The sequence below is a fragment of the Phoenix dactylifera genome, chromosome 6 (genome assembly GCF_051530095.1).
Source record: "Phoenix dactylifera cultivar Ajwa chromosome 6, Ajwa_hap1_PhDact_Kaust_v1.1, whole genome shotgun sequence".
NCBI classification, from domain to species: Eukaryota; Viridiplantae; Streptophyta; class Magnoliopsida; order Arecales; family Arecaceae; genus Phoenix; species Phoenix dactylifera.
In genome coordinates, this window is record NC_143195.1 from 30,163,202 (window position 1) to 30,186,659 (window position 23,458).

Genomic DNA, 23,458 nt, shown 5'->3' on the forward strand with positions numbered 1-23,458 from the left:
GCATTCTATACGACACAGTGGAAGACATGGTAAGCTGCAGCTTATAACTCTGTTGGATATGGTGGACATTTTTCTACTATACTGGATATACTTGACAAACACTGCTGACCAGGGCCGGCCCGACCCTTAGGCGAGATAGGCGGCCGCCTAAGGCCTCGGGCTGAAGCAAGGCCCACCGCAGAGAAATACGAGCTACAGTAAAATTTTAAAATTTCTTGCTACAGTGCTACGGCTACTTTCCGCACTGCAAGAGGCTACTTCCATTACACCATGGGCTACTTGCCTACTTCCCATCGCACCGCGGCACCAGGGCACCAGAGGCTGAAAAGACGTGGGAAACAGTCTGAAAAGTAGAGGTCTCTTGGCCTCTCCTGAGCCCCTCTCTCTCTCTCTCTTCCCTTCGAGGGAAGAAAAGAGCTTTTTTTTGGTAAAAGGAAGAAGAGAGCTTGGAAAATCAATGAAATCCTAACTTTAATCCCGTCCATCAAACCCTAGTCTCCTCGTAACCCCTTCGATTCCCCTTTTCCGATCTCAATCCGGTGATCTCTTCTGTAGAAAGGGCTTCTTCTCTGTGATCTCGAGCCTCCCCTCGATCCCTTCGCGCTCTCTTCTGGACCCCGTGCATCCGATCTTGCTCCTTTTCTCCAAGATCGGAGCCATGGCAATTCACATCACCATCTCCTACTCCAACTGCCTGGCCCAGTCCCTCGCCGCCTTCGCTGCCCTCCGCTGCGGCTAGTGCGTCCTATTCTGTGACGTCGTCGATGGTCGATCGCAGCCCCCTCGGCCTCTTCGCCTGCCACCGCCGCTCCGACAATGATTATCCCCCCCCCCCCTCGGTTGCCGGTCTCAATCGATCTAGGACTTCCGATTGGTCCAAGACCCCGGCTTCCCAGTTCTCCTCCTTGTCATCCTTCTCGAAGGACTCCTCGGTGAATGATCGCTGCATGCCGAATATGACTGTTGGGTTGCTCTCTGTCAAGGTTTCCGGCTCTGGCTCGTCGACGTCTGCAGCCCGGGCCACAGCGGTACCGCCCTCGGGCTCAAGCTGGCTGAAATCGGGTGGATTCACAAATCTCTGCAACAAATATGGGTATAAATTTTTTTCTTTTTCTCTTCTCTCTTTTTTGAATTTTAATCTGTGATCTATTGTTTTGTTTGATCTTTTTTAGTCCTGAGAATCTTGAAGTGTCTAGCTTTTCCTTTAAGTGGTATTTAGAGGTGGCTTTTGTTTCTTTGTTGGATTTGATGGAAAGTTTGGATTTGGGGGGGTGGGGATTTGGGTTTCAGGTTTTGTTGTTCTGACTTCTGAGGTACAAGATCTTATGGCTTGTGTTTTTTCTCTTGTAGTGTTTGTTGGGCGGAAGATTATGTGGAGATACTGATAATGTTATTGGTTTCTTGGTATACTAGTTGTCTGAATTTATGATTTTTGTAGCTGCGCATGCTTTGTTGTATTATGAATTTCTAATCTGTTTTACTCTAGATACTCTTTTTTCAATATGTTTAGGGCTGTTATGTAGGCTTATATGATTAATTTTTACCTCTTCAAAATTTTGAAATGCACAAGCGTTTTCTGAAATTATCACCACATATTATGCAAGGTTCTCTTTCCATATGTGCTTCATGTTTGGATACTTTTTGAGCCGAGCATTCTGTTCTTGCTATGGGCTTTATCAAATTTACTTTATGACATGTTACATTCTTATGTTGTTGTCATGTCTGTCCTTGGCTCTAGTGTGGCATATGAGCAGTTAATTTATTTTTTAAGACATTTGATAATTTTAATTTCCATATGTTCTTGCTATGAACTTTTTTTAATGGTGTATCTTATTCAATGCGCTATTTGCGGCGCCTTTATTGTGGATGCATCGCTTCAAAGTTCTCATTTGGATTGCTTGACAACGGTGGAGTTTAGTGTATTAGCTACCCAAAGAATTTAGAAATTTTCTTCGTAAGATTTTATACAATATATGTAGTTTCATTTATATGCTTACATAACATGTGCATGCATACATTCATATTCACTTAAGCACTCAAAAAGTTTGATTAGTAAATTCGCATCTCAAAAAGCTAAATGAATTATTTTTAAATAAATTTTTAAAGTATTTTGCACTTATTAAATTTTTTTTATTATTTTAAAAAAAGGCCTCTTTTAGTGAGTTCGCCTTAGGCCTCTAAATACATTGGGCCGCCCCTGCTGCTGACTACCTACTGATGTAAGGGAGAGTGGGAGACTTCCTTTTATTCTTACGCATCTACTTTATTATTCTGTGGGTTTCATATTGGACTGGATGTGTTTACTGGGTACATTTTTTATTGGTTTGCTATCTTCTGCACCTGTTGCAGTGCGCTTTTTTTTTTTTTTTTTTGCTAGGATGGGTGGATCATACCTGACGGGTACGGATACACCCAATACACTCAAAAAATAGGATACCTTGGAGTGCCAAGGGCAACTCCCCATCACCAGTCCACAAAGTGCCTCCGGAGTAACAAGCCACATACGCAGCCATCCAATCCGCAGCACCATTGGCTTCACGGTAAATATGCTTGGCCTGAAAGGTTCCACTGTTACTCACCATAGCCCAAATATCACGGAGCAATAGATGATGTTGCAGTGCATTCGTGGATTCATAATAATAGTAGTAGCTAATGTTACCCCGGATTCATAATAATAGTAGTAGCTAATGTTACCCAAAAAGCTGCTTTTGAAATCTTTAGAAAGGTTTTTATGCACATCATTTCTAAGATTTTATTGAAATTATATGTAACAGCTCTCCTCATCCATATTTACAAATCTAGCTTGGTAATGTTAATTTATTTGTAAACTGCTTGTTTTGTTAGCTTGCCATCGTTCGAATAAAACAAATTAAAGGCTTTGGATTAAGCTTACCAGGGATGGTGAATGACTACTTTATCCGCGATTACTCTCTAACCAGAATAAATGATTCCAATACTCAGCATTCGCAGACATTCTCCTTTTCGTTTCTCTTGAAACATAAAAGAAAAGAGTTGGGGTGAGAGAGGCTCGAACTCTCGACCTCAGGATCACTCGCTAAGCTATGAGACCTACGCGCTAGCCAACTGCGCCACCACCCCGTGCGTGAGTGTGCTGATCTTTTCATATAAACAATACTTCCTTGCTGGTCCTACAATAAGTACACCGAGCATAACATATTGATTTAGTACAGATAGCATATCGACACTCGGTATGCCTGGCGTATCGCGTACTATACCATATGTATACTATGCTAGAGTGGTATTGGTACAGTGTCTAGTACCGATATGACGAATCTTGATCCATAGTACTATCATCTTTCACCCTAATAATTTGTTCCTCCTCCATACTTCTACTCTTCTCCATTAGCTCTTCTCCTCTCTTCTTGCCATCTCCTACCACTAAGCCCACAACCTCTACTCTCTTCTCCTAAACAAACCTAGGATAGGTGCAATGCCGCGGAGCTGCTCCGGCTTGCAGAGCTGGAGAAGGGGTGGCTGGTGGCCGTCCGGAGGTCCGCTTCAGGAGCACATAATTACGTACGTTCTTGCCTACCAATGCTTGGTATATGTATTGTTGACTTTGATGAGTCTTGATTAGACCTCCATTTGTTGACTGAAGGACTGCACAGGCCGGTGAGATGGGTAAAGGAGGTTGTTCATCATCAAATTTCTTTCCCCACGGTTAAATGATCTTGAAGGATCTACTGTATGACAGGCTTGCCTTTAGTTGTAGGACTATTTGGTATTCTTAGTTCTATTGTATCATTTGTCGCAGGTTCACAGCATTTGCAGAATGCATCTTCGCTATACCAACTGTTGCATGAATAGATGACATCTTAGTCTATGACCGTTGACTTATAATGATATAAATGCTTGTTGAAATAGAAAAAAAAATGAAGGATGCTGTCTGAATGCCAGAGTGTTTTGAAGCTTGTGCAGAATAGACTTAAGGTGTGTAAGGTCCTGTAATCTTTGTAAATATGCAAGTATTCACAGGTTTAGTGGTTCGTGAACTGCTTTCTGGACTCGTTAGAATTACCTTCTTTTTGCTTTCTTGATATGCCCACGGCATGCAAGTTAAGTTGTCTTCATTAGTTTGACTCGTCTCTGACTGGATAATGTAGTGTTCTTTCATCTAAAGCAATGGTGAAAGATGCATGGTGATGTTAAGGAGATAGGAAACTAGCTAAGAAAATCTTAAGTATTAAGGTAGCAAGTCGAGGCTTTGACTCTGCCATTTTATCTACCAAAATTTGGATTAGTTATGTTTGTATTACTTCAAACAATCTATTATAAGTAGCATTATTGTAATGTTCCAAGTTTGACTCAGAAAGGAGGGCGCCTCAACCATTATTTTCACTAAAAAAAAAAAGATCCTTGCTACTGTTTCATTAATATCATCTAGTTCCTGACTATAACTGGTCTTGACTATGGCTTTAGAATCTCATTTTATTATTATATCTTCTCTTCCAATGATTATATATTTTTGAATATTCTTTTGTAACTCTTTTAGCGTGCATATATAGACCAATAAAATCAAGATAACCGGAGAAAGATTATTTTTGGAGATGTAGACCTCTCCCAAGTGGCTAGGAAACACTTATCCCAGTCATGGGATTCAACGTTAATGCGGAACATTGGCAACCAACAACCCTTGGCAAAAACAATTAGAAAAGGAAAATTGAAACTAAATGTTGGGGTGTGAAAGACGAGAAATAAATTTTCAAGGATGCCTTGAGTACGCATTCCAACTTATATTCTCTTAAAAAACATTTTTTTTCTTTTTTTGTTTGGGGAAAGATATTTACATCCACAATCATAAGGAGCCAATGTCTGCCTCCAAAGTTGAGGAGGCCCATATTACCCTATCTGCACTCATTTTGAACCTCCTAATCAAATGTTACGTACTGTAGAGAAGACAAAGAAAGAAAGAAAAAAAAATACTTAATAGAAGGAAAACATTGAGAAAATAATAAGCCAAGTTTTTCTTAGATATTTGATTATTTTTTAAAAGATAGTACTTTTTTTAAAAATATATATATAATTACATATTCATTCGCTTAGCAATTTTTCTAAAATATATATCACTTCCGAGATGCCAACATCTAAGAGAAGGTTTTTGAGTGTGATTCTCTTAATCTTGTGCAGATTATACAATAAAAGAAGAGAATCTCTTGAATTAGCTCTTTATGCAGGATATAAATACACCTTTATAGGCTCTTCATACATGTATATTATATGTATATATATATATATATATAGAGAGAGAGATAGAGAGATTGGCTGGCAAAGTTTGGACGTTGCCAAGCCGATAATTATGATTGGACTTTTGGTTTTTCTTGCTTAGTCAACTAATCTCTCTCTATACAGGTCAAAAAAAAAAAAAAAAATCACAATGCATTCACTATTTTTTAAAATTTTTTTATTTCTATACTGTCACTGCCGGTCGTCGTGTACTCGTTGGTCTCCCTCAAGTCAAAGCGCTTCCCCTTCTGATGTCACTAATCTGGGAGGTCGCACGCAGCCGAGCATCTGCCCTCCTCATCCTACCATTTGTGCGGTTAAAACAATCTGCTCTGCTTCTAACGTATGCGTTCCATTCCTCTTGCCACCCTATGGACCCTCCTTCTCTTCCTCTTCCCCATCTCCCCTTCTTCTTTCTCTTCTTGCCGTCTCTTCTGCTTCTCGTTCTACTAAGTCCACAGCCTGTCCTCTCTTCTCCTAAACAAAGCTACGATGGGTACGACGCCGCGGAGCTGCTCCGGCTTGCGGAGGAGGAGAAGGGGTGGCTGGTGGACGTCCGGCGGCGGATCCACGAGCACCCGGAGCTCCGCTTCCAGGAGCGCAACACCAGCGCCCTCATCCGCTCGCACCTCGACCGCCTCGGCATCCCCTACTCCTTTCCCTTCGCCGGCACCGGCGTGGTCGCCCAGGTCGGCTCCGGCGCTCCCCCCGTCGTTGCCCTCCGCGCTGACATGGACGCACTTCCGCTCCAGGTACCGAACGAAGCCCCTCTCCCCCTTCTCTATGCCCTCCCACGGTCTCATCCACTTCTTTATTATCTTTTCTTGGAGTGTCTCATGTTGCAATTCTGGCTTCCATTTGGTTTCTTTCCATCTCTGATGGGTGTTGGATTGAAAGTCTGCTACGAATTTTGAATAAAGATTTCATCTTTGTGATCATGGTTCAGGAAATGGTGGAGTGGGAGCACAGGAGCAAGGTAGATGGGGTCATGCATGCTTGCGGGCATGATGCTCATGTCGCAATGCTCCTTGGAGCTGCAAAATTGCTCAATAAGCGCAAGCACAATCTCAAGGTAACTCACTTTTTGCTTGATATTCAGGTGATTGTAAAAGTTCTGTTGTTCTTTTATGATCCAAATATCTTAAAAACAGTCCAACAGTAAGAAAGTCGTAATTTTGCTGGATCATTTGTGGCAATTTTTTCTTTCTCTAGTTTGTATATAGAAGAGCCTCACTCCTACATGGCGTCTGTAATGTTACACATACGTATGCCAATTGGATAGTGAATAAGAATATGACTAATCATCTAGGACAAATGACCAGGAAGTTAAACATGGGCTTAATGCACCAACCTCTCTTCACACCATCCATGGCAAGGGCCTTGTTGACTGGTTAGCAAGGAGAAAATCTTAGTCTTGTAAGGTGCATGTTCCCATGAGGCCTTAACAAGGATAAACTCTTGTTCCAAATCAATTAAGAAGCATCCTGGAAAAGGAGGTTAATCTCGTTGAAATTTTTGCTCCCAAGCCATCTCCTATTAAAAAATCTAATTCAAGAATTGGCTAATGTAGCTCTATCTCAGGTAATGTTGCAAGATTAGGAATCAATGATTAAAGCACCACATGCTACAATCATGATAATCACAGGTTGCCATGTTACCGTATCATGACTTGCTGCTGGTCGCTTGTCAAGGCTGAAGCTCAGGCTCATACCAGCGAAAAGGATCTGTGCAAGGCCATGATTTTAAGTCTTTTAGTTACCTTTTCACCAAAAAACATAAAAATTTCTCTTTGAGGATTTCATTCTGAAAACCGAAAAATAGATATTTCTAAAGTAAGCAACTTTAAACTAACTCTACTCAGCAAGATTTTTTTTTATAACAATTCACAAACAGCCCTATGATTTATATTTAAAGACTGAAATTATTAAATGATAGCCTCCTCTTCTTCCTTCATCCCCGCTCTGAAAAGTATTTTTCTTTCTTTTTTATTTTATCTATTAACCACCTAGTCTGAAGCTTGTAAAATTATGTAACGTATAAAGGAATGGACAGGCAGTGCAGCTATCTATGATCAATGATCCACTCAAAAACAAATATATAACTCTCCATCTGACCAGCTTCTTTTCCATGTGTCTGCTACACTTACCAATCTGTCTAATTAAGGTTACCATTATAGTTTGTGGACCTTAAATATTTAAACAGAAGCTACTCAACATCCAATTTAATTATTTTTCCTAGATCTCACCTATAGCACTATATCAAATAAGAAAACGAGATTTCTCAGTTAGTTTTAACACTAAAGAGCCCTGAAATAAGAGTACTAGGATTTTGATACATTTAGCTGCGACCTCCTCAGTTTTACAAAAAAAGTATCATTTTCCGCATTGGATAACGGAAACTCTTTTTATCATCAGCACCACTAGTCAGGTCATGAATTATCCTTAGAGAGCTGTTGACCCTTGATCGGCCACATAACCCAACTTTAATTCAATTTGATACCTATCTTTTCTTTTTCATCCAAATGATCCAGGATGATCGGTAATCTAATGATCATAGACCATGGAATAATTGCTATTTGTACCTCCTTTTATCTCTGGGGAAAAACTTATGTTGGGCATCCCACATTCTTGCTAGAGTGTTTTCCTGGAAAATCATAGATTGGTAGTGTTGGCATCAATTTATTCGACCTTCTGAGCTTGCTTTGATCTTCCTATTTGTCCCAGATCCAGCAAATCAATTTTCTGAAGTTAAATATCTTGGTTCTTATTGCACTTCAATTACAACATGAGTTTCAGTTTCAAATTTCAGATCTTAATTTTATTATTGGATGAAAGCAGTTTCTAAATGATCTTTTTCATGATTTATGTCAAAGGGAACTGTGAGACTTCTTTTTCAACCCGCAGAGGAAGGTGGTGCAGGCGCATTTCACATGATAAATGAAGGTGCTCTTGATGGTGCAGAAGCAATCTTTGGCATGCATGTTAACTATGAATTACCCACAGGAAGCATAGCATCCCATCCAGGGCCCGCACAAGCTGCTGTATGCTTCTTTGGAGCAAAAATAGAAGGCAAAGGAGGAGAAGCTGCAAATCCTCATTTGAGTGTTGATCCAGTAGTTGCTGCATCATTTACCATTCTGGCAATGCAACAGCTCATCTCCAGAGAAAATGACCCCCTCCATAGCCAAGTAGGTTATTATCTTTGTCAATTTGGTTTTAGTTTTTTTTCCCCTGTTATTACTTTTGAGTTATGTTGCAGTTGCAAATTGTGAAAATTGAAGCAATGCTCACTCCAAATTTACTCTTCTATTGTAAATTGATTGAAGATAGAAGACGAAACTAATTGAGTTACCCCGCACATGAATTATGGTAGATAGTATATTAGCTTCTAAACGATTGTTCATCTTTTCTAGAGGAAGATCTAGGAATTCTCCATTATTTTTCTTTTATATTCTTTGTTTTCTTTTTTTTTGGGGGGTGGGTGGGGTGGGGGGTGAGGGGATATGTTTATTTGAAGATGAGACGATCGTATTGAAAATATCAAATTCATGATGATGAAATCTGCAACAAATGATTTTGTAATGACAAGCCAAAATGAAGCTCATTTTCATCCATCTGTGAAATGATGTGTAGTCTGAAATGATTTCACAAATATTTTTAAAATATTCAGCCAAGTAAAATATCAAAAAATGAATATTTTATATGGTCTGGAGTTATGCTTCATTACATTAATGAAAGTCACACTTTTTAAGTAATTAATTCGGAGCAGGAGATTAGGAAAGAAAAATTCTAACCTGATGCAATAGAGTAAATTGGCCCAAACTTAGACTTGAAACCAATTAGCCATGGAGATTCGGTAAGCTTGGATATCGATCTCATTAATATAGTAATAAACCATGATAATACAAGCTATAATAGTGGAGAATGCCAAGCAGAAGCTTAACTAGCATTCTAGAAAGTTTGTTTATCTACCCATGGTATTTTCTTTGTCACATCATTAACCACCTCATCAAGTAAGTTCAGCTGGTACATATTGCTCTTTCATCAGGCTTCCCAGTTGGGAAGAACTCGCCCTCAAGTTCTGGAACCTGGGGTCCTCACCAAAAATATTGTCAAGGATGTCAATGATCTTCGATTTGAAGGTAGTTGACATGTTATACTCCTCGGGTAGATCCACTATGTATTCATCATCCCACATGTTGATGCTTGTTTTTGTCACTTCTTTGCACATTTCATTGCTCCTCTCAATCTCCTGTTTCACTTGTTCATACATTCCTTGACATTCTTGGCTTGTTCATTTGCATCCCCACCAAATCTATTTGAAAAAGGAAGAGTTGCCAAATCCAGTGGACTAATAGGGTTAGCAGCTAGCACCACAAACTACTTTAAATGGAGCCATCCCCATTGCTAGGCTGGTTGATTGGTTGTAGCCAAATTATGTTTGAGGAAAAACTTGATTTTATTGATGCTTAGTGCTGTCAAAAATGCTTCTTTTGCAGATTATCTAATCTTCAATTATAACTTCATTCATCCATTTGTCAATGATAAGAGGATTTGAATTAAAGATATGTCATTTATTCGATGCTCAACAAACTTTGGATCATGATCATACTTATAGTTATTGGAATGCCATGGAGCTTCACAATCTCTTAAAGATAGAGATAAGCTATTTGAGATGCATTAGAAGTCTTTGAATAAGTATTAGACTTGGACAAAATCAGTTCACCCGGCCTATTTTTTGCTAGTCTCAAGCCCAGGTTTTCAGCCCATCGCATCAAGGTGGGCCTTAATTCTCCAAAACTGAATAAAATCTGGCCAGGCTCAGGTAGTTATTTTTTTAACACAATCCGGCCTGAATCCTTTATATATGTATCAATACTGTATATATTTTTAAAATGTGAAAATAATAAGAAAGAGGAAAGGGGGAAGAAACCCTAAAATGCGAAATCCCCCCCCCCCCCCCCCCCCCCCCCCCCTCTCTTCAGCAGATGTTGCCTCTCCCCTTCACCCCAACCCCATTTTCCCCTCCCTCCTCTCTCTATCTCTCTTTGGCATGCACCTGTCATGCATCTCCTCTCTATCCCCACCCCTCCTCTCCCACCCTCTGCTCTCTCTCCCTTTACTCATAACCAGCCACCTCCTCTCTCTCTCCCCCCACCCTCCTTTCTGATCTTGATTTATATTTGGATTTTTTTTGTTTTTTATGAACTAAACGACGAAACCGTCTTGTTAAAGCTCAAGAACGATACCATCTTGATTTGCCGTTTTCAATAAATCTATCAACAAGCACAAAATAGAACCTTTGCCTCATTTGATTGGGAAGTCCCAACACAAAATCTATGCTCAAATCTTTCCATGGAGCTTTTGGAACAAGAAGAGGAGTGTCTAGTTTGGTATTTTATGCTTGGCCTACAGCCATATCACAAATCTAACGCCATTCTATGTGATGAATTATGTATTTGATCATCTTTGGCCAATAGATATGATCCTTAATGAGAGAGGTAGTGTTTTTTTTATCCAAAATGCCTCCCAAGGCCACCATCATGAATTTTGTTAAGCTTCTTGAAGAGTAGATTTAGCAATATGCAAGACAATGCCTTAAGGTATCTATTTTGAAGAATGAAGTCTTCATTTAGGCTTATGGTACACTGTTCCGATCTGTAGGGATGCGCACTTGGCGATGTACCATACCATGCTATACCAAACTAGTATGATGTACCGGGGGCATATCGAGTGTTAGTATGTTGAACTAATTCTCTTAACAGGTGTACCAACACTATACCAAGATGGTACCAGTATGGGATCCAATATTGAGATTGCGAATCTTGTTTGTGTCCTTTTGAAATTCAGCTCATAGCTTGCCAAATCTTAATCATTTAGACATAATTTGTGCAGGATCTCAAATCCAAATATCTTCTCATGCAAAGTAGCTAACAAAGAATGCCTCTGACTGAGAGCTTCCTCCACTTAATTAACATTCCCTGATTTGTGACATATAGTGTAATGGAAATATTGAAGAACTCAACCCATTTAGCATGCCTCTCATTAGTAATATTTTCGTGATCATTCATATATTTTAGCGCCCCATGATCTAAATAGAGAACATTTGCTTATTTTAAAAGGTAGTGTTGCCAACTCTTCAATGATCTGAACCATTGCATCAAATACTTTATCATAGGTAGTGCTTGTGACTTTCACTTAGCTTTTCATTAGAAGAAACCTATAGGCCTACCCTCTCTGACAACATTAAGAATAACCATATTGAAATAACTTCAAAGATTAGGCAAAGTCAGAAGAGGTGCTTTGGTTATTTTTTTCTTCAAATAAGCTCCAAGCTCTCTTGGGTTTTTTTGTCCAAGTAAAAACTCTACCCCTAAGGCAGTTAGGAAGGGAGGAGAGTAATGTAAATTCTAGAATGAATCTTCACTAGAAGCTTGCTAGCTCATGAAAACACCTCACAGCTTCTACCTTTTTTTGGGAAAAACTTGGATGCCTTTTGATGATACAACATAGACTGAGGAATACAAAGCTATCTATCTTGATTTCACATTTTTGGGTTGAGTTATAATGTTTCATTTGGAAGGACACTTCAAAAGTTGATCAAGATGATCAACTTGTCATTAATGGTTGTGGCTATAAAGTAGAATGTCATCGAAATAGACTGCCACAAACTGTCCAATGGAAGCCTTGGAGGCTTGATTCATTAGTTTTATGAATGTAGTTGGTGCATTAGAGAGTCGAGTGACATGACTAACCATTATTATAAGCCATCCCTTGTTTTGAATATTCATCCCCTGGTCATATCCAAATATGGTGGTATCCACATCTCAAATCCAACTTGGATAAGACTTGAGAATTGGATAACTGATCAAGCATATCATCTAGTTATGGGATGGGGAACCAAAATTTTACAATAATTTTTTTATGGCCTGACTATCCATGCAAATGTGCCATATGCGATCTTCATTTGGCACAAGAGGGTTGGACTTATACGTTCTTGAATCATCCTTTCAACCATATAGTTATTCATGACTTTCTGCACTTCTTCATATTCTTTTGGGATTGCTGTCACTGCCCCCCCCTAGTTTATACATTCACTCTGCCGAAATTGTTCCTAAATATGATTACTTATACTAGGATTTTTGCCAGAAGTAGACATCAGAATTCAGTACATTCTTTGGATGTTGCAAGTTTTGGTCCTACAATGACATGCATGCTACTATCTCCACTAGACCCTAATTTTTGTCCGGCATATGTGATGTAGTCTGGGCAATTATCAAGGTGAAAAGAGCTATTGCTGTCCAGGCCTAAGAACTATTTGTTATACGGAATTAGCTGTGTGCATCTTAGCTTCTCTTGTTATTTCAATGGTACTTTTGATGTAGGAATATTTATTCCAGTGCAACTTAAAGTTGCATCCAAATCCTGTCATAGGCAACCATCCAGAACGTTTTTGGAGGTCATAATTTGGTATTTTGCTTTTGTCATTGGTTTTCATTTTATTTCTGTACTAAATTTATATTATGTCAGGATAACAACCCTAATTTTCTTTTTTCTTTTTTTCTTTTCTTTTTCCCTGAGAAGGGGGAGTTGGGGGGGGGGGAGATGGAGGTTGGGGGTTGATATGAAAACTTACAAGAGTTTGATTAAGTTGATAGTTTGTATTGATATTATTCTTTCTAAGTTGAAGTGAGTAAAGATTTACGAACAAGTTACTCACATTGCTATGTAGACTCAGAGCGTTTGCATCCTTGGTGCATTTAATTTTATCATTATTCTCTCTGTCTTCTTCCTCCCGTTGTACTTTGTCTTTGGCCCATCGCTTGCAATCCGACTAAGGGTTGCAGTAATAATATCGGAGTTTGATAGATGTATCTTTTTGAAGAATAAAATGATATAACCAAGAAAGGGAGGAAAAAATAGTAGCTGCTACTTTTCGCACAACCTTAAATTGTGTTATGCTATGAACTTATGCGATCATGGAAGGGGTGAACTATTGAGCTTTTTATTTTTGATACCTCATTCACTGTTGGTTTATTCTAAGAGTATTACAAGAACAAGATCATCTTGGAGTTCTAATAAGGTGGTCTTAGGTTGCTTTTGTGTCACAAAAGCATATAACTACTTTATAAGAGACTAAGAGCTTACATAGGCTCTTGTGTTACTTGGGTTAAAGTAAGTTGGTTTGGCTATTAATGTGGAAGAGATGCCTCTCCTAAGGATAGAAGATTTACAAATTTATTCATTTTTTTTAGATTGTCAACAACTACTGGTTTCAACTTTGGATTCTAAGTTATTTAGATTTTCTTCCTTTGTTCCTTCTCTCTACTAATATATTTTTTTTAGTTCATCACCTTTTAGATCAATTTCTTTAAGGACAATATCTCCACCATAGTCTACTTACTTCCTGAGTCTCTATAGATTTCACGAGGTTTAGCTTATAAAGACACAAGATGGTCATGATTGCAAGTGAGAGCCAGAGATGTCCAAAAAGAGAATCTTGGTGTTGGCAACGGCACCACCAGAAAAGGTTTACCACCAATTCTAGAGAGAAATAGAGGATGGAGAGCTTTTAGGTGCAAGTGAAATAATCTTCTGAACAATGATTGAAATGGATTCGGATAACCCTGAACTAGGTAGAAATGATGAAAAAATTAATCTAGCAAGATAGTGGAATATAGACCTTGCGGCGAACAAATCCATCCAAGCATGGGAAAAAAATGTTATTCAGCTTAAGCTGTATGCTATCTCTGAAAGAAAAATGAAATAAGATACCCATTGGATGGGCTAGTGATACTGCACAAAATGTTTAACAAGCATACAAAGTGAAAATATACCACGTTTGCCCATTTTTCAGGTCAGCATATTGAAATGGAAATATCGAGAGAAAAATCTGTATCTCCATGACCTCATAATCACTGTTTAATACAGTGGATATGTAAAATGGCTTTGGAATTTTCGAATTTCGAGACTGAAGAAGGTCAAATGACTGCGTAGTCTAGAGGAGTCTATAAAATATATGGTAAAAATACAGCTTGCCCAGAAGAGAAAAGGGGATTGTTGAGCAAAAAAATTGAGTTTTTATCTGCAATCTTTGGAGTTTGGAGCTATGAGGGCCCACTTATCTACAGCTTTTGTTTTGTCTGTATTCAGCAAAACCCAGGAATCATTAAAAATTTGATTACCATAACCACAACCATGACTTCAAGCCTTGTACTGGCTATTTTGATTCTGCTTTATGACCTCCACAGTCGTGAATCATCAAAACTTTATTACCTCAGACTAAACTGCACATTGTCATCTGTGATGTACTGAAGCATGTCCAGAACAACTATTGTAGTGTTTTGACTGCTATTTCTGTTTGGTTCTTAAAAAGTACAAAAATGCTATGAAATATGAATCATACCATCATGAGAGTTAATTTCTTTAATACATAATAGTGGTTGAATTACTTTTTTTGTCAATAATTAAGGTTTTTGTGACCCTAAACAAGTTGGATAATTTAAGGCAACTTTTTCTTGGGTAATACAAGTCTATCTTTGAAACCTTCTAAAGTTGTATTTGTTATGCAATGTTTAAGTTGGAGTTGGTAGGTAGCGGCATATGCTTTTTATACATAATGCTTTTTTACTTCTCCTGTGGAAGGTACTTTCTGTTACTTATGTCAAGGGTGGTGCGGCATTTGATTTTACACCTTCCTTCGTTGAATTTGGGGGCACTTTAAGGAGTCTTACAACTGAAGGCTTGCACAGGTTACAGAGACGGGTGGAAGAGGTCTGTTATCATGAAATTTCAAATTTTTTTTAAATCACCATGAAGCATCTCTTCGGTATACGTGAATTAGGTTTGGTTTGCTATGACATCAAAGATATACTTTTTGCCATTAAAAAATTAGCCAACTATTGTAGGAATGAACAACATGTTACTATTAATGGATGTTGATGTTTTCAGGTAATAGAAATCCAGGCAGCTGTACATAGATGCAAGGCATTTATCAGCATGAAATATGAGGAATACCCATTTTATCCTGCTGTTGTTAATGATGGAAGTTTGCATCATCATGTTGAAAGGGTTGGTGGAATTCTGCTTGGCCCAGATAATGTGAAGATGGGGAAGAAGGTCATGGCAGGTGAAGATTTTGCGTTCTATCAAGAGTTAATTCCAGGAGTCATTTTTGCTGTTGGGATAAGAAATGAGAAAGCTGGTTCTGTCCACCCTGCTCACTCTCCTCAGTTCTTTATCGATGAGGATGTTCTTCCAACTGGAGCAGCTTTACACACTGCAATTGCAGAATTGTATCTAAATGAGCGCAACAGTTCAGGTGATGATAAGGATTTATCTTCTGATAGATAAATCTATATCTGTTGGAAAAATATTTGTCCAACTTGATTGATTTATGGAGGGTGATGCTGCAAAGATATTACAAATATTGTGTGAATGCTAAAATGAAAGGGGGAATGTGTTATAAGTTATTTCATTAAAGAACAGCATATTGTATAATGATCCAAGGTGCCAACTTCTTTTGGAGGTTTCTTAGGTCACTGTATTTTAGATTATCCTTCTTAGCTCAATCCAACCCTAAGACAGGCTTATCGACTGTTCCTCGAGTGTGGATTAAACTGATTCTTAAAACATTTTGGAGATTTAGACTATAAATTATTTGGCAGATTTCTCTCTGGCACAACATGAGTATTAGTTACTGACAATGGTAATTAAAAACTGACCACATGAACTATATATGCATCTTTCTTATTGCTAGACCTGTCTGCAAGATTGTCCGGTGGAATTTGAAGATGGAAGTAAAGAGAAAAGGAAATATATGACAGTGCCAAAGGCCAGGAATTGCCAGTCTTGAAATTGTGAAGCAAATATGGACCAGAAAGCTTGTTATTATGTGTTTTTCTTGATATGTAGGAATTAGGGATTAATGGAAAATTCTGACCCATATATAGTAATGTTTTAGATAGATAGTAGTGTTTTATGTTAGACCGTATTTGACCCTTTAATTACTTATGTTAACATAGTATTTATTTTCTTCTGAATTGCTTGTGTCTGCATTAATGATTTCATCAAACAGTATGTTCTCAGGGTGATATTACGAGGTGAACTTTTTATTCTGCAGTGTACAGAAACTTAAGGTGTTTTCAAGGATATTACAACATAAAATTATCTTGTTCTTCTGCATACCAGTTTGGCATTATACGAGCATATATAAACATTTTATCTGTGATATTTGTTTGCAAATTCTCTTCATATTAAATGGCTTTTAACTTTGGCTGATAGATGCCTTGAAAGTAGTCTGTAATTGACAAAATTATATTAAATTTCTACTTATTCTTTCCACACCAGTACATAGTGACTTTCAACTGAAGAATCAAATTGTTAAACATTGTTCTCACAAACTTGTCAACACTGCAAACTGACTAGTCCAATTGTTGTATTATGATTATTGGTCAAGGCTTGTTATCTTGGTACTAGATCCCATATCAGTAACATTTTGGTACAATATTGGCATATGTCCGATTTGGAAGTCAGTTTGGCGCACTGACACTTAGAATGCTTCTTGTATTGTTTCTGGTTCGGTACATGTTGTACGGTATAGTATATCCAGTATGTACTGGTACCGACAGGTATGGCGTACCATACTAGTATCTTATTCATTATAGTTTTTCTGCTGAACTTGAAGATATATTATATATTCTGTTCAACTATGTTGGTATATGAGATTTTGATAATGATCTGTATGCTAGTTGACGATGCCAGTGGCATCGATAAATTGTGCTTTCACACAATTTCTGCTCATATATTTGAAATATTTCATGCATGAGTTACATGTATGTTCTGGGCTATAACCCTCATAAGTGAGCATCTTATTGGATAAATTAGAACAGTAAGTTCAACAAGTTTCATAAAATTAGATCAAGGAGGAAATGGAAGAATCTTATTGGATTCGTTCAAGTTTTGTTAAATTGAATCAAGGGGAATGATGTCTTGGGCCTTCATCAGTTAGAGTCTCACTGAATGTTCTAAGTATCTGTTATCTACAGCCTTCATCGGGCTCCTCCTCATTGAAGATTGTAATCCCAATTCTACCACTTGCCGAAGGAGAGGTTGTTAGAAGATAATTCTAACATATATGGTCCCAAAAGACTCATGATGCTGAATACTAACACATTGAGGTTCTCACAGTGCCATTGACTAATACTTAAGTAGGTGCTATTCCTGGCCTTGGGGCGGCCAGTGGTGCATGATCTTGGAAACTCCATTACTTCATTGTCCCAAAGTTAAAAGATTTTTGTGATTTTTTCTTCAGTTTATGAGAACTTTTGGGTATTTGTGGTTAAGTTCAGAGACACTACTTCTCTTGGTGCTATTATTAACATTTTGAGGAAGTCTATCTTCAAACCTTCTTGACTGTTGATTTCTGATTTCTCGACAACACTTGTAGTCTTCTTAATCCTTGTTGGCTCTCCTATGATCCCGTTCATCTCTGTGGCAATTTCTACAGAGCTGTTTTCAGCTCCACTTCCATTTCATCTGACCTGCTTAGTCTTTAATATTTCGTATGTCATTTAAAGGTATTGCTTACATTTCATCTGACATCCTCTAACCTTGCAGCACAAATGGGAAAAAGGAAAAGCGAGAAAATCCACTGCTCTCATGCTGTGGATTCCTCAGAGATTCCTGTCCCATGCTATGCTTCATTGATTGTCAGCTTAGATCGACAGAGTTCAGAGTCATAAACATGTCCATATGATTGCATCCTACATTGACCTGTAAGAATTTGATAAAATTTTGTATCATCCTGAATTCAGAGAGATCTTTCATGTATTTGTGAATTTGAATCTATTTTTCTAAAAAATATGATTATTAAGTCAGATCTGACCCACGTACCTCATGCCTCCACACTGTGGTCAGATTCAAATTCTATTTGATGGAAGGAGAGTGTGAAAATACATTGGTCAGACTCAAATTAAGTTATTTATATATCATGATCCATTGCTGCCTTCTGCGAGGGTAAAATAACTCTCAGTTCTCTTCATCCCTTTCTTTGTATTCCATCAGAAAACATGAAATGTCTCTACATGGGGCTGGCTAAGCGATGACCAAATTTCTTGCATTCTTAATGGAGTTAAGAGAAACATGATAACAAGGAATGATCTTTCTTACAGTAACAGATCATCATAACCCGAAAAAAATATTTTGTCTATATCTATTTTACCAGGAAATCAGTGGACAGAAAACCCCATCACTGGCATCATAAAAGTAGATATCAAAACCATGCTTGGTTCCATAAACAATTCATACATTTAATATTATTTCCTGTAAATGACACCACTTTTCCTGTATTCAAAATGACAAATTCCTTTAAAAAGTCTCTCTTGCTAAAGAAATAAAATTATCTCAAATACTGACAAATTCCTTAAAGGCTGCACCATTACCTTGTGACATCAGAAGTCATCTGCTTATAAAGCATCTTGATACCACAAGCAGTGCTACATCCTTCCAGACACAAGGATCACCAGCCCATGCATCAAAAAGGGTGCTCCATGTAGATAACATTGTTTACAAAACTGTTGCTCATACAGGATACCCATCTAATACACATTTCCTCTGATCCTTATTTGCACATTCCAAACTTAATCCTGCTTCAACATTCTATATGACAGTTTTTCTACATCATCTTCTATAAAAAATTTTCATTCTTCTTTAGTTCAATTTTCTCTAACTCTTGTTATTTTTTTATTCCCATACCATAATATTTCTTTCCCTGCTTCTTCAGCAACATCAATTAATTAGTAGGTGAAAAGAAAGCTTCTAAGTATAATTCAACCAAATACCCATGTGACATTTTCTTTTCATCAATATGACATTGTAAGACATCATAAAAGTCCAAAAAGAATTAATTGTATTATAAAGAATGGGAAAGTATATCTTAATTAATCCCAAGGACCTATAGGTTTGTCCACCATAGATAGATAGATAGATAGAGAGAGAGAGAGCCCATGCAATGTGGACGAACAAAGTTAGAATTCCCTACCCATGTGACATGCATCATAGGATGAAAATAATTATTTTTAATGATCTGAGAAAATCGAAGGATGATCATGATGATAATGTCATCATGATTCATCATATGTTTAAGCCTTCCATGCATGGGTATAAATCAAGAAAAAATGGCTTTATCACCTAAACCATGCAGGGCCATTGGATCTCTTATTTTGTAGATTATGATTATTAAATTTGTCATGTTAATGAATAACATAGTGGCTAAAACATGAGAAGCCAAAATGACACCATAGTAGAAGTGCATGTTCTTATACTGGGCAACTAATGTTTACATACAGCAGCATACAACGATTGTGCTGTTATTATAATGATTTCTTCATATGCTAATATGACCATGGCCATGTTATTCTATATTACATGCAATTCAAATTGCTAACGATATTTATTTTTCATAGAGTTTTATGAGATGCAACAAGCGTTTGGGTTCTCATCACTGAAAATTTGAGGTGGCGGCGGCGGCCGTTCGATGACATAGACCGGCATCCAATGCATCATCATTCTCCTTGCCATCTCCTCTTCGCTGATGATGCTACCTTTCCAATACACCATCCTCTTCACCATGTCTGCCTCGTTAGGAACGTCCACCTTGGTTGGTCCTTCCCGTTCCCCTTCCCCTTCCTTCTTTTGCTCCTCGCCACCTCCCTTCTCTTCCTTTCCACCACCATCCTTATTGTTACCCTCAGCACTTTCTTCTTGCGTTGCTTTCTCTTCTTCTTTCTTCTCCTCTGCTTTCTCCTCTTTCTTCTCCTCTGCTTTCTCTGCCTCGGGAGGCTTCTCCTCAGCTTTCTTCTCTGCTTCCTCTTTCTTCTCTTCTTCCTTTGGGGGCTGGGGGACAATCGTCGCAAGCTTCCCTGTTCTGCGGTAAATGTACTCTACGAGCTTCTCTCCCTTCATGGTTCCGGTCACCGTCACCTTCCCAGTGCTCAGCTCAGTCTCGGCAGTTTGCACCCCTGTAGGAACCTCACAGGAGAGTTTTGATAAGTTAGTGTATCATAGATGCCATTTGGACACTATGGATTAACTTGTTAGAATGTTTATAGATGGTATCCGATCTTCTCATGCTAGCGAGCATGGCATGTAAATCTGCAAACTTTAGTGTATCTTTTGATCCGAGACCATGTCATGGCTACAGGGGATCTTGAAAGGCAAGCATTGCTTTGTAGCGTGAGAATTGATGAAGCAAGAACAGACACAGAGAGAAGGCAAAGGCTGAAAGATACCTCTCATCTTTAATATCTTTCGCCTCAGCTGTTGCGCACAGGCTTCACAGTGCATGTTCGCATGTAGCTCAACTGTGGTTATCCCACTCACCTGTTTCCAAAGAAACAAATGACAAACAATTTGATCAGATTTAGCAGGTACAAATATGCAAACACTGTAAATCAGTACATAAAACACAAACATAAATGCGTTATATATAACATAACACACTAATCATTTAGGGTCTGTTTGGATTTTGATCGATAACATCTTCCCCAAAAAACAGGGAACTTCAAACAGATTGAGGGGTATACTAATTCCTTTTTTTTTTATGGATAATCCCTGAAAAGTAGGAATTACTAGTCCATTCTGGCTGCTTTGATCTCTTCCAATTACCCAGCTTCCATTAGCTTTCATAGTCGAAAGACTCCCTGGAAAATTTTATCAGTCCGAGAAGACATTTCGGCATTCAAAGAGAACCTAAGAAAACATTTAATGTGTTACACAGGCTGTTAACCAAGTTCTATATTGATATAGCCAATACATAGAGCTCAAGCAGATGAAGGACCCCACATAGGAATCACATGTGCTGCCATACATTGTGAGCTACTCCTAAATCATATTTTTTGCGAGGAAATATGGCTGTCTCAAGTAAATTATTTCCCATTTGTACGTCCTGTGCATTCCCAGCCATTGGATGTGCCGGGTGTCTTATATATCCAAGTGTGTCCTGATGATTCTCTGAATAAAGTTAGACTGGTGGTGCAACTCTGACGTAGATGAATACAAGTACACATAGACGTTATATGCATGCATTTGTATTAGTCTATAGGCAAGAAAAGGGATTAAACCTGTGATGGAACCACTTCCTGTTTGGACTCCCCTTCGGCTGGTGGCAGTGGGGAGAGGACTCTTGCTCTTTTGAGGGTCTTTTTCTGAATTCTAGAGCACAAAGCTTGAGGGTCCACCATTCCTTTAACTGTGAGCTGGTTCTGCACCATGTCCACCTCAACCTCTTCAACCCCTGATGTGGATTACCCCTTAGAAAAGGTTAGCATACAATGTTATGTATGTGTGTGTGTGTGTGAGAGAGAGAGAGAGAGGAGACCTCTGCACTTGAGAACGGACTTCTCAATTTTCTTGGCGCATCCAACGCAATGCAAGTCCACAAACAAGACGATTGGAGGGGGAGGGGAGGGCTTTGCTTCCTCTTTCTTCTCTGCCTTCTCTTCCTTCTTTTCCTCTTGCTTCTCCTCTTTTTTCTCTTCTTTCTTCTCTTCTGGCTTGGCCTCCACCTTAGCTTCTTCCTGCCATGGAAATTAAGGAAAAACACACACTCCATAACAAATACAGCAAAAATAAAAAGTCTACATTACAAGAAGGACACACTGCTCAAAAGCGTATGAGCAATTGGATACCTGAGTAGCTTCACCCATTCAGAGACCAACAACCTCGAGAGAACTCTCACTAGGAAGAAAAGAAGGCAAGGGGAGGTTCTCAACTTAGCAGTAGACTCTCTTATAAAGATCCGGCTCAGAAGGAGAAAAATAAAGAGGAGAAGGTGATGGAAATTCTTGTAGAAATAAGTTTACAACAACAACAAATTATTCCTAGGCACATGCAAGGCCACTCGACCAAGTTAGCTAGGTTAAAGAACCATGGGATTGTTTAATTTTGATACTCTCTTTTTCCCTCGCAAAAAGGAGATCGATGGAGAAGGGGAAGGCATCAAGTGGGGAGGGTAGGGAGATTTATAGAGGGAATGGGAGGGTGGCAAAAAGCAAAAGAAATTATTTGAAAAATTAAAAAACTTTAATTAAAAAGAGGGGAATGTAGCAGCTTTTGCTGCATTTCCTTTCCTTTTCGGTTGACAGGTTTATGGGTTCAGAAGAAAGCGACGAGAATTTCGGTGAGGACAGGAGGATGCATGCATTAAAAGAAAGAGGATATCACATGGTTGGGTTGGGTGCAACTTTGGAAAACCCGGCTCTTTATCTTATCTTAACCTTCTGGGGAAGAGTGAGGCCCATTCTTATGGCATTACGTGAAAGTTGAACGAGAATGCTCGACCACACTCCATGGGAAACTCTTTTTACCACCAGTTTTTAGGTGATGGTAAAGGTGGGAGCTACCAATTGGGTTATATTATTTGATGGAGGATTTGTTACATCATGATAGGACAAATAATCCTTCTTCATCCATGAGATGTTTGATATTTGTCAGATCCAAACAGAACATGAAATTATATGACCTTAAAAGGACATGATAGCATAAGATAGATTGCATTAGTTGATGGTTGTGTTAGAAAAGATTTGCATTAGATGTCGAAGATCTCGTATTAGATTTATATTACTTTGATATGGTGCTGATGTTTGCTTCTTTTCTTTTCTTTTCTTTTTTTAGTACAACGGCGTTTGACACAGCTCTAGCGTGAGTATAGCTAGAAGAGTAGCCCTCATCTTTTTGAAGTGTGCTGGCGTTTTTCAAAACCATTCACCTAATTATGTTAACCGTAACCAATAAGCCTCGCATGGTAACCTAGCTTTTTTAGGTTATGGTAACGCTCATTCAAAATATGAGAGCAAGCAAGGACGATCGGTTGGAAGTGAAAAATTCTGAAGTAGAATAAACTGCTTTCGTAACTTTTGGGCCTTACATTACCATTCTTTTACGCATCTTGTCAGATCAAATTGTCTTCTTTTGTTCTACCGAACGCCTTGTCCATCTAACATTGTTACTTATGGAAGGGGATACAAGCAACTGATACGTATGTAGGATCCTTCACATAAGGCAAAAATTTGACATTATTGTAAGGAAAACTGATGTGAAAAACATGCAAAAGAATCATTGAGAAACCAGATCTTAGTTATGATAAAAACTCCAAGAAAAATGCATTTCCAATGATTATGATTCTATCACCATGAAGAAGTTATATTGACTATGTA

General features: G+C 38.4%; 2 protein-coding genes and 1 non-coding gene across 3 annotated transcripts; 1 reads left to right on the forward strand and 2 right to left on the reverse strand.

Annotated features, from left to right (window-relative positions):
- Nucleotides 1-3,013: 3,013 nt before the first annotated feature.
- Nucleotides 3,014-3,099, reverse strand: TRNAM-CAU (transfer RNA methionine (anticodon CAU)). The gene is given in 2 exon segments: nt 3,014-3,049; nt 3,062-3,099. It is a non-coding gene; the product is annotated as a tRNA-Met (tRNA).
- Nucleotides 3,100-5,488: 2,389 nt separating this feature from the next.
- On the forward strand, nt 5,489-15,927 carry ILL3 (IAA-leucine-resistant (ILR1)-like 3). The gene is made up of 5 exons (XM_008785329.6): nt 5,489-5,996; nt 6,191-6,316; nt 8,117-8,431; nt 14,889-15,017; nt 15,195-15,927. Exons 1-5 carry the CDS (start codon nt 5,496-5,498, stop codon nt 15,594-15,596), a joined length of 1,473 nt encoding a protein of 490 aa, XP_008783551.3. The 5' UTR covers nt 5,489-5,495; the 3' UTR covers nt 15,597-15,927.
- A 3,608-nt stretch (nt 15,928-19,535) lies between these two features.
- On the reverse strand, nt 19,536-22,827 carry LOC103702769 (uncharacterized). Its single transcript, XM_008785328.6, has 5 exons — nt 21,932-22,827; nt 21,622-21,820; nt 21,365-21,537; nt 20,534-20,624; nt 19,536-20,263 (listed from the first exon to the last, which is right to left on the reverse strand). Exons 1-5 carry the CDS (start codon nt 21,947-21,949, stop codon nt 19,713-19,715), a joined length of 1,032 nt encoding a protein of 343 aa, XP_008783550.4. The 5' UTR covers nt 21,950-22,827; the 3' UTR covers nt 19,536-19,712.
- Nucleotides 22,828-23,458: the final 631 nt, after the last annotated feature.

Bases quoted from the DNA above. Each gene is read 5' to 3' on its own strand.
- LOC103702769 (XM_008785328.6), bottom strand. The intron at 20,625-21,364 runs GTTTAATCCCTT...CTTTGGAAACAG, and splicing joins AGGAAGTGGTTCCATCACAG to GTGAGTGGGATAACCACAGT. The intron at 20,264-20,533 runs GTATCTTTCAGC...AGGTTCCTACAG, and splicing joins AAAGATATTAAAGATGAGAG to GGGTGCAAACTGCCGAGACT.
- ILL3 (XM_008785329.6), top strand. From the start codon at position 5,496: ATGTCACTAATCTGGGAGGTCGCACGCAGCCGAGCATCTGCCCTCCTC. The intron at 5,997-6,190 runs GTACCGAACGAA...ATCATGGTTCAG, and splicing joins TGGACGCACTTCCGCTCCAG to GAAATGGTGGAGTGGGAGCA. The intron at 6,317-8,116 runs GTAACTCACTTT...TTTATGTCAAAG, and splicing joins AGCGCAAGCACAATCTCAAG to GGAACTGTGAGACTTCTTTT.